The sequence below is a fragment of the Sinocyclocheilus grahami genome, unplaced genomic scaffold (genome assembly GCF_001515645.1).
Source record: "Sinocyclocheilus grahami isolate Dianchi unplaced genomic scaffold, SAMN03320097.WGS_v1.1 scaffold416.1, whole genome shotgun sequence".
Classification (NCBI taxonomy): domain Eukaryota; kingdom Metazoa; phylum Chordata; class Actinopteri; order Cypriniformes; family Cyprinidae; genus Sinocyclocheilus; species Sinocyclocheilus grahami.
Window position 1 is genome coordinate 25,912 of NW_015505595.1, and position 10,225 is coordinate 36,136.

Genomic DNA, 10,225 nt, shown 5'->3' on the forward strand with positions numbered 1-10,225 from the left:
TACTGTTCATTTTCTTGCACAGCCCGATCGTTTTGTGTCTTTTCACATCAATGTATCATCACGAGCCGCAGGGTTTAATTTGGTTTTGTTTGTGTATGTTTTATGACTCTCAAAGCCGTGATTCCCATCCACTGACATTATAGGACTGACAGATTGCAACGGTTTGAGTTAAAAATCTCTGTTTGTGTTCTACTTGGTAAAGCTGGTCACCAGAATGGTCTTTCCAGAGATGCTTTAAAGATCCCTGTGAAGATTTCATTATTTTGTGTACAAGTGGTGCATTTACTGGGGGCATGAAGTTGTATGATGTATAATGCTTGTTACATTTTATGGTCAGCATCAGATGGCTTCAATGTCTTCAGGCCGTTATTGTCTAATTTCACCATTAGGAGAGCTGTGCCCGCATTCTGCTGTATCGAGGAGCCAATAAGGACACAAAGAATAACAGTGGGCAGACCCCCTTCCAGGTAATTATGAGACACTTGCAGGTTGTTATTTGTGTTTGTTTTTCAACGCTCTGCATATCATTAACAGGTTAAATCAATGTATTTACAGCAGAATGTCTTACAAAAAGGTGTAAAGAATTATGGTCTTCGCTCACAAGACTATTATCTTTTAAGCATCCCTAATGTTCGTACTAATATGGGTCAACGGGCATTTAGTTATGCTGCTCCATTTGATTGGAATCAACTACAAGATAAGTTATGCTTAAAAGAGTTGGTATCACTAAATGATTTTAAATGTATTTTAAAGGATCTATTTGTAGAGTCACCTGAATGTTTTGAGTGATTTGTGTATGTTTCTGTGTATGTAAACGAATGCATTTTGTTTTATGTGTAACTAAATGTGCTGCCTATCTTGGCCAGGACCCTCTTGTAAATGAGATTTTAAATCTCAAGAGTTTTTAATTTCCTGGTTAAATAAAGGTAAATAAAAAAAATAATTAAAGAAAGCTAAATTCTACAAACCCTCCTTCAACCTTGTGTATGTTGGTAAAGTTGACTTCTAGGTAAAGAATGTTTTTGGATGTTAAAATGCTTCCTCCCATCCCAGTTTAATATGCAGAGATAACTATAAGTTAGTATAATAATAAGAATGTCTAAAATTATGACTTATTTATTGCATGTGTCTGTTTAATGTCAAAACTTGAATTAAAAAATATATATATTTTCCCAAAATGACATGATTTTTGATAGTTATCGGTGTTTTGGTGTGCTTGTAAACACTTTTTTCTATTTTTTTTTGCACTTAAATAGGTTGATGCTAGTGGCACAGAAATGGCACATTTCACTTGCTGTTTCGTAGCTTGTTTCATTTTTGCATGCATTGCGAGTCTCAGGTGGAGTGAAGCTGCAGCGAGCCGAAAGAGTTTTACTTAACCTCAGCCATCTCCACAGAGCCAGCTGTGACTGTGATCGTGCGTTTGTGTTTAATATGAAGGGAAGTTAATGTGTGTGTGTTTAATATTGTGTTATTCCCAAGCCTTGCGTCACTGTGCGCCATTCACAGATGCAAATATTACTCGTGTGTGAACTTCTTTTCTAGGTGGCTGTGATGTCTGGCCATTTTGAGCTGGGAGAAATCATTAAAAACCACCGTGAATCAGACGTAGGTAAGGAGCGGAGATTTATTTTGGTTGTGCCGGTATTTTTATTCTGTGTGTGATCATTTATTTGCTCTTCAAACTGTGTGACATTTGGAGCTTGATACTTTCGTCTCTCTTTAGCTGCTTTGCCATTCACACAGTCCCTAAGCAGTGTTCACTGCTCCCTACACACTCAGCAGGGGATCTGTTGAAGTTCACTTCATTTGTAATGCTTTGCAACATCATCGAATACAGACCACCCATGCAGTGTACGATTGTACACCGAATATCCTGTGAAGTGCATTTTGCAGGACATTATTGGGCAATTGGATCATACTTATGTCTGTCTTGGCATCTGTTCTCTCTCTCTATATATGACTGTTTCTCTCCTGATTTGATGTCAGTTCCCTTTTTGGAGTCTCCAAAGTATGCCCCCCAGAGGAGGGAGAGTTCTCGTACTCTTGGATTGCCCCATCCTCATCCCTTCTTGCGGGCCAACAGTGACAACAGTATGAACGTGCCAGACTGGATCGCTTTTCCCAACGCTGCTGGATCAAACCTAGTCTCCGTGCAGGTAATTTATGGTTTTGTTTTTCAAAAATATGTATGTATAAATAAATAAAAAAATTGGGGGGTCTGTAAGGTTTTTTTTTTTTTCCAAACAAAATTAGATATTTTTTCCCCCCCTTAATTTTATTAACAAAAATAACTAATCGCATATTTTTTTCTGAAATGAATCGCGATTAACCCCACCTAACATTAAAGTTTTTAAATATACTTTTATATTGCAATAATTTTACATTCAATCTTCAAATTAATGTAGAAACAAAATACAGTATATTTTTAATGTTTGTTTAATGGCATCTTTTTATGACTAAAGGCGAGTATCACTGATACCAATGCTACTAATGCCTCTAGGAAATTGGTCTTTTTTCCCCTAATATTTAATATTTGACTATAGCCATTCAACATCACAGTATAACTGAGAAGTGTCAATTTTAACATTTATTAGACTAAAAATAACAATGTCTAATTTAAGTGAACTTAAAACAATCTTCACATAAAACCATTATATTAAATGTCATATTTACCTGTGCCCTTCAGCAAGTAGGAAATATACAGAAATTAAATAAAGTTATCAAACACTAAATTCTAAATGAAATATAGATGAATCCTTAAAGCTACACAAGTTATTGAGTTCCTCTTTTTTCTTTTGTTCTTTGATTAACAGACATTACAGCAGCTGGGTTATTAGGATATTTGGCTGCTATTACTTTAAGAGCTGTCGGTGCTGAATGTGACACGGATCTGACACGCTGGTCCGCAGTTTTATTCGTGTTTTAATATAAAATGATACAGGCTACTGTACACGCCGCTGCATTTGTGCACACAATTGAAGAGCATGCGTTACGAACACAGTATAACGGCTGACGGGACAGGACAATTTGTTTTTACTGACATATGACCTGACAAAATCTCATCTGACCGCAGTTCACTGATGTTCTACTGAAGCTCCTTGTCACCTGCACTGTTTCCGCTCGTTTGACTAGCGCCTTGACAAGTTGGAGTGCGTGTCTGAAAGGTCTCCCGTTTGATGTGCTCGTAAAAATGCTCTGCATCTAAGTAAATGCAATTCTTGTCAAGAAAAAAGAGACAGAAGCAGCGGTTGTGAGTGGGGTGGCCAACTCTAGCTCCGCCCCTGCATTATGTTTGTGAGTAAATGCTACCATTCAAAAGTTTGGTGTATGAAAGTTTTCTTTGGTGTAACAAAATTTATACTTTTATGTTTAGCAAGGATACATTAAATTGCTCAAATAAATTGCTTGAAAATATTCTACAAAAATATTAAGCAGCACAACTGTTTTCAACATTAATAATAAGAAGAAATGTATCTTAAACACCAAATCAGTTTGTGAAGGATCACGTGACACTGAAGACCAGCCAAACCTTGACACTTTGGTTTGACACTGTGTACAATACGGATTTATTCTGTTGGTTTGGACAAAGTACATACACAGATGTTATCAGAAACTTTAATTGTTACTCTTCGTGTTTATGTCTATCTGTCAGGGTCTAAAGCATGGCGCCACCTTGCGTAGCTCTAGCAGTCCCCGTGGAGCACGAACCCGTTCCCCGTCCCGTGGCCGAACGGGCGACCGAGACGATCGGAGCCGGCAAACACGGGGAAGACAAGGGTGAGAAAGAGAGAGTAGAAAGGACAAGGTTATAGCTTGTCATTCAGCGAAGTCTATGCCTAAATCATCATCAATATTCACGTCCTGTGAAGACGGACACCTGAATGAGTCGAGCCGGTAATAAATGTGCATAAATGAATGTTAACCCTGTTGTCTGATACGTGTGCCTTTGTACAGCGCTGGCTCTATCAGTAGTCAGGGCACAGCAAGCGGGCAGCGGCGGCGTCTCTACAGTGCCGTGCCTGGCCGTGTTTTTGTGGCCACCCGCTCGCACTCGGCCCAGGGGGACCGTGAGATCAGCTTCAACAAGGGAGACAAAGTCAAAGGTGAATGGGTGTGTGTGTCTCTGTGTGGATGTGCGTTGTGTGAGAGTATGTGTGTGTACAGTCGTGGCCAAAAGTATTGGCAGTGACATAATTTTTTTGTGTTTTGCAAAATTTGCTACTTAAGCTGTTGTGGTGTTCATTCACATTGTTTTCTGTTTTGTTTCACAAGTATTGGCAGTGACATAATCTAGAAACAATGTGAATGAACACCACAACAGCTTAAGTAGCAAATTTTGTAAAACACAACATTTATGTCAATGGCTAATACTTTTGGCCATGACTGTATGTCAGCAAGAGTGCCATTAAATGTTTGTTTCTGTATGTTTTTCACAGGTGTGGATAAACGTTGTCTGTGTATGTATTCTGGTGATATGTGTTGGTATGTCAGTATATGTCTGTTTGCGAGCAATGTCAGCGTGCATGCTAGTGTGTGTATAATTCTAGAGCCCATTGCTCTGTTTACATATGTCACCATAGCTTGCATATATGCATGTTTTTTAATGAATTAGTAAACTCATAAGTGAAAAGTGATTTTGCATGGGATTTTGTGATTAAATGTGTGTTTGTGTGTACCTGAGATTGTGCTCTGAGTGTGTATCAGGGGCGTCATGCACCAATGTTTTTTAAGGGGTACCAGGGGCAGTCCTAGCTGTTTTGGTGCCCTAAGGGGTATAAGATCATGCCAAAGAAAATTAAAAACTGTTTTGATAGTTCATTATAGAAGTGTAGTGCAGGGGACCCACATTCAAAAACTGAACTGTCATTTCCAGCCTGAGAAATGCAGTTCTAACTTTCTATTCATCAAAGCATCCTGAAAAAAATGTGGAACCTAAATATAAAAGATGGTAATTCAAAATCCACTTGGCTAAAAAATGTGTCTGGTCATGGCGTTCTGGTCTATATATTGTGTTTTCGTGACTGTACACTGTTCATGTTTACTGCTCGCACACACACACACTGTTGTTTCTCTTTCTTGATTCTCAGTGTTAAGTGTGGGTGAAGGAGGCTACTGGGAGGGGACGGTTCGCGGGCGCACAGGCTGGTTTCCCTCTGACTGCGTGGAGGAGGTGGCTCTCCGCAGCCTGGAGTCCCGTTCAGGTGAGACTCCTCATACACACACACACACATTACACACACGTTATGTGTATCAAAGACATCCACGCTACACTTGGAGCTGTCATTTTGATAGTCCCAGATGTAGGTGTAGGACAGTCGGACTTCCACAGCTTCTCTGTGATGTTGTGATGTCAGACTTGGAGAGGGAAAGCAGCTATGATGACTATTAACAGTTTACAGCACTACTGGAGTGTGAGAGAGACCGATTGTGCCATTTCACGCTGGCTAAACTCACCGTGATTTGGGCCACCGTGCTCTGTCAGAGCGGGAAACTTCAAGTCGGACATGTATTTTCCTGTCATGCTGTAGTTGCACCCTCACACCCAACCTCATGATGATGTGGATGCGGTTGTGTATGCGTCTTTCAGAGAGCCGCAGCGAGAGAGCCAAGCGACTCTTCCGACATTACACCGTTGGATCCTACGACAGCTTTGACGCGCCCAGGTAAGAACACTTTAAAATGTATGGATGTGCATCGCTGATACAGTATGTAGATGTCGATATGTTGTAATGAAGGACTTCCTGCTGAGAAGGCCAGTTTAGAGTTTATGCTGGTTTGTTGCTGATTTAGGTAGTGGACCAGTGTAAAAGACTCACTAAAGCGTAAAATACATACATTATAACAATTGGATTCAAAGTAAATCTTGCTAGTTAAGGTAAAGAAGCATCTAAAATGCTGGTCTTTTCAAGTTGCATTCTTCCCATATAGATTTGTTTCTCACAACTGTCAGAAACCATCAAGGAATTTGCGTTATTTATCATCTACTTGCGTGTCTCGTGGGTTAGATTGAGTTTCGTTTAGCACGTGGAGAGTTTTCTGTCGGTTCTTCTGAAATGCTGCCATTGGCAGTGACTCACCTGAGGAGGCCTTGGCGCCTTTTCTCGCACTGCTGTGAGTGTGAGTGATAGACTGACGGGCATGTAGACGGAGATGCCAGCGTGTGATTCATGCATCTCAATGTTTGCGGCCTGTGAAGCTGGTTTTGGAAGTCAGATGCGAGCCTGTTATGTTAAATTAATTTCAGAATTAAACAGCTGAGACTGATGCTGAAGAATGTGACACTGAATTGAACTACAGTATTTTACATTTAGTCATCGTCATTTAAGTGGTTAAAGTGTGGCATTGCGATTCAAGCTTTTATATTTCCTGTAAGAGTAGTGTACTAAGAGTACACTAAGTGTAGTGTAGTGTAGTGTTCAAAGGGATAGTTCACCCAACTATCCCTTTAAACACAGTGCATTCCTCTGCTTGTAAATAAGCCACAGCACATCCGGGTTTGACATCAGAACTCTGGCTCCTGCGTCAGCAGCATCACACGCATGCGTTGTGGTACTCTACTGTATTCCGGAGGAGACTGACCCAGAAGAGAAGAAAACGTTGAATAAACTTGTTATTTTTGTTTTCTTTGCACACAAAAAGTATTATCATAGCTTCATAACATTACAGTTGAACCACTGATGTCACATGGACTATTTTAATTATGTCCTTACTACATTTCTGAGCCATAAAACATTTCAGTTGCTGTGAAGATTCAGAAAACTCTTAGATTTAATAAAAAATATCTTAATTTGTGTTCTGAAGATGAACAAAGGTCTTACGGGTTTGGAACGACATGAGGCTGAGTAATAAATGCCATAATTTTCATTTTTGGGTGAACTATCACTTTAAAGCTCAGTGTGGTAACCAGAAGGTCGTAGACTTGATTTCCACAAGTAGTAAGCCATTACCAAGCAAGACACCTATGCCCAGGTTGTAGGGCTGAGCGATATGGCCAAAAAAATCATATCTCTGTATTATTATTATTTTTTTTGGCTGAATTGCAATACGGTATATATCTTGGTATTTTCAATATTTCATACTATTATCTATTTTTCATTTTTCTATTTGAATTAAATATACATATATTACATTCTAATATTGTAGTATTACAATCTAAAAACAAAATAATGCTTTTTAAAGCAAAAGTTAAATTCACTAAACTAAAACTGAAAAGAAATAAAAAAGCACAGATTAATTGCATTATATTTTGATTACCCCATTAGTCACTTTACAGTTACTGGTGTCATAAAATACACTTACTTGTAGGTTTAAAATTCTACATATATTTATTGTCCAACTACAAATATTTTATAAAAATGTATATGTTAGTCAGAATTATTGCACTCCTATTTATTGCGCTCTGACTGTTTGGCGCGCATGTGCGCGGCGGTGCTCGTTCACTGAATTCCTCCATGTTTAACAGAGAATTGCATGCAGAATGCTCATGCATTTCTGATGGACGGCACAATGGAAATATTACCACGACTTTCTAACATGTACAGATGGAGAATATAACTTTGAAATGTAAGTTATGCACTGAGGAAAACACCACACTTGGGGCAAAAAGGCCACTAAATTGGACAAAAATGCCCCTGCACAAACAAATTAAATCTATTACATCTGTTGCTAACAAAGTGAATATGAATAGTGTCGATTGCAGAATTAAATTAAGATCTGCTCATGTTGCACCGTATTTCATTGTAGGCGTCTTTACAGTGTTGCGCATTTTAAAGGGGTCATATGATGCGATTTCGCCTGCCCTTCGGGCTGTCCCTGTCGCCCCGTGTCATCATAAAAGTTACAGAGGAAGCCCTTGTTCCCATAAGAGAACAGGGCATTCGCATTCTCAACTACCTCGACGATTAGCTCATACTCGCTCAGTCTCAGGATCAGTTGGGCGAACACAGGGATTTGGTACATTCACACCTCAGCCTGTTGGGCCTTCGGGTCAACGGGGAAAAGAGCAAACTCTCCCCGACGCAGAGGATCTCTTTTCTATCTGCGTGTCTTGAACCGGGCCCTTCACAGGCTCCCGTTCAAGATGCTCACGCAGAAATGCATCTTCAGGTGTATCCGTCCCCAAGATTGGTTCGCAGCGATCGACCTGAGGGACGCGTACTTCCATGTCTCGATCCTTCCGCGCCACAGGCCATTTCTGTGGTTCGCGTTGGAGGGGTGGGCATACCAGTACAAGGTCCTGGCCATCGGGCTGTCCCTGTCGCCCCGTGTCTTCACTTACGAGGCAAGCATGTACTGGTCCGCACGGACAATACAGCGGCCGTTGCGTACATCAACCGACAAGGTGGTCTGCGCTCCCGTCGCTTGTCGCAACTCGCCCGCCACCTCCTCCTCTGGAGTCAGAAGCATCTGAGGTCGCTTCGTGCTGTTCACATTCCTGGGCTGCTCAACCGGGCAGCCGACGAGCTGTCCCGAGCTGCGCTCCCGGGAGAATGGAGACTCCATCCCCAGACGGTCCAGCTGGTTTGGAGATGTTTCGGAGCCGCTCAGGTAGACCTGTTTGCTGTTTGGCTTCGGGTCGGCTTGCTAAAACCACTCCGGAGAGTCCATATATTTAATTTGCTTAAGTATTTTTTTTAAATGATTAATTTATTTTTATATAGGGTAAGGTGCCATTCATTTAAAATATATTTGCATTCCAATATGCTGCTTTTTAATATTGGAATGTTTTTCTCTGTGAACATGCACTATGAACATGTTTGACCATGGCGCTTATGGTCAAGTTAAAAGAAGTTCAGCTTTTAAAATCAGTGTCTCTACAACATAATTTTTATTCCACTGCTCTGCGTCTCACATTTTTAAATGCAAAAACACATTCTTGTGTGGACTGCCCCCCAAGTCATCCGTAATCTACTTTCGTTGGATGGTTCACATAAAATATGTCATGTGTCACCCAGGGCCGTTGTCAGGGGCTTGGGGAAATGAGGGGAGCTACTGAGGTCTTCTATGGTGTAGCCTACTCACTTGGCCTTGGCGAACAGGGTGGGAATATTGTTCCAGCCCCTTTGAATTTTACTGACACACCCATGAAATTAAATACTTTGTGCAAGACTGTAATATCTGTATTTGGTGGCCATGTTGTAATCTCACTCTCTCTCTCTCAGTCTGTCTAACTGTCTGTGAGTTGTGTGCTGGTAAATTAACACTGCTGTGCTCTTTTCATTAGCACCTCACAGTAAACATAAAGCTGCCTCATGTGATGTTATTCTGTCCCAGTCACAGAGCGAGCTCACACTCATCTCATCCCAGCTGCCTGCATGACAACACAGTACAAGCCTAGCAAATTATTTACATACAAATATACACATAATAAAATCATATTTTTCATTTATAGTCTGAATCTCGCTGGTCACACTCGCTTCCTCCCATTCGCGCACATGTAGAAATATACTAACAGACACACATATTGACACTTCTTACTGTGTTTTCAGTTTGTGATAGGTTTTTTCACCCCTCTATTTTTGGCTTTGTCACCCCCTCGTCCCGCTCCATCTCTCCTTTGCGCTCTCTCTCTTTTAATTCCTCCCATTTTACTCACCCCCTGCACTCTTTCATGTTCTCTCCATCACCCTCCCACCCCTGTGGTGACTCCATCTGGAGGTCATACTATGAAGGGCACTAAAGAGGAAGGGAAAGAGAGAGAGAAAGAGAGGGATGAATGCATGGATGAATAAATGGATGCAAAAGCATCTTGCAACTACTGACATGACCAAAGGGGAAAAAAACTTTTTGGCACCTTACCCTAAGTCTTTATACAAGTGTGAAACATGTTAGTGAAGTAGTAAAAATCAGTAGTAGTCACCAGATATAATTTTTTATATTTTTTTTAGTGGGTGCAGAACACTATAGTTTAGTGAGGATAGCAAAATAAAGTAAACTGTGACGTATTGTACCCAAAACTTATTCAGACACTTTGACCTGACCATGTTTTGCTTAAGTGTTTTTTATTTAATTGCTAATGCGACCTTTTTATACCACAGACTGAACAAAATTAAGCATTGCTTGGTAATTGGTTGACCTAAATTGGTATTATCTAATTGTGTACTTAAATTGAACAGCTGACAGCTATTCAACTTAATTCATTACATACCTTTCTATCAAAGTTATCTGACATTATCAAGATAAATTTGTCTTGTCATATTGTATTACCATTTTCTAAACTATA

At 40.3% G+C, this 10,225-nt stretch overlaps 1 protein-coding gene across 1 annotated transcript in view; it reads left to right on the forward strand.

The window, feature by feature from the left end:
- The window catches only part of LOC107551132 (SH3 and multiple ankyrin repeat domains protein 1-like), a 60,044-nt gene that overhangs the window by 11,744 nt on the left and 38,075 nt on the right, over nt 1-10,225 (forward strand). Inside the window, 7 exon segments of the mRNA XM_016232635.1 lie at nt 390-467; nt 1,546-1,612; nt 1,990-2,159; nt 3,656-3,780; nt 3,958-4,106; nt 5,091-5,204; nt 5,591-5,666. Coding sequence (XP_016088121.1) covers nt 390-467; nt 1,546-1,612; nt 1,990-2,159; nt 3,656-3,780; nt 3,958-4,106; nt 5,091-5,204; nt 5,591-5,666 — 779 coding nt within the window.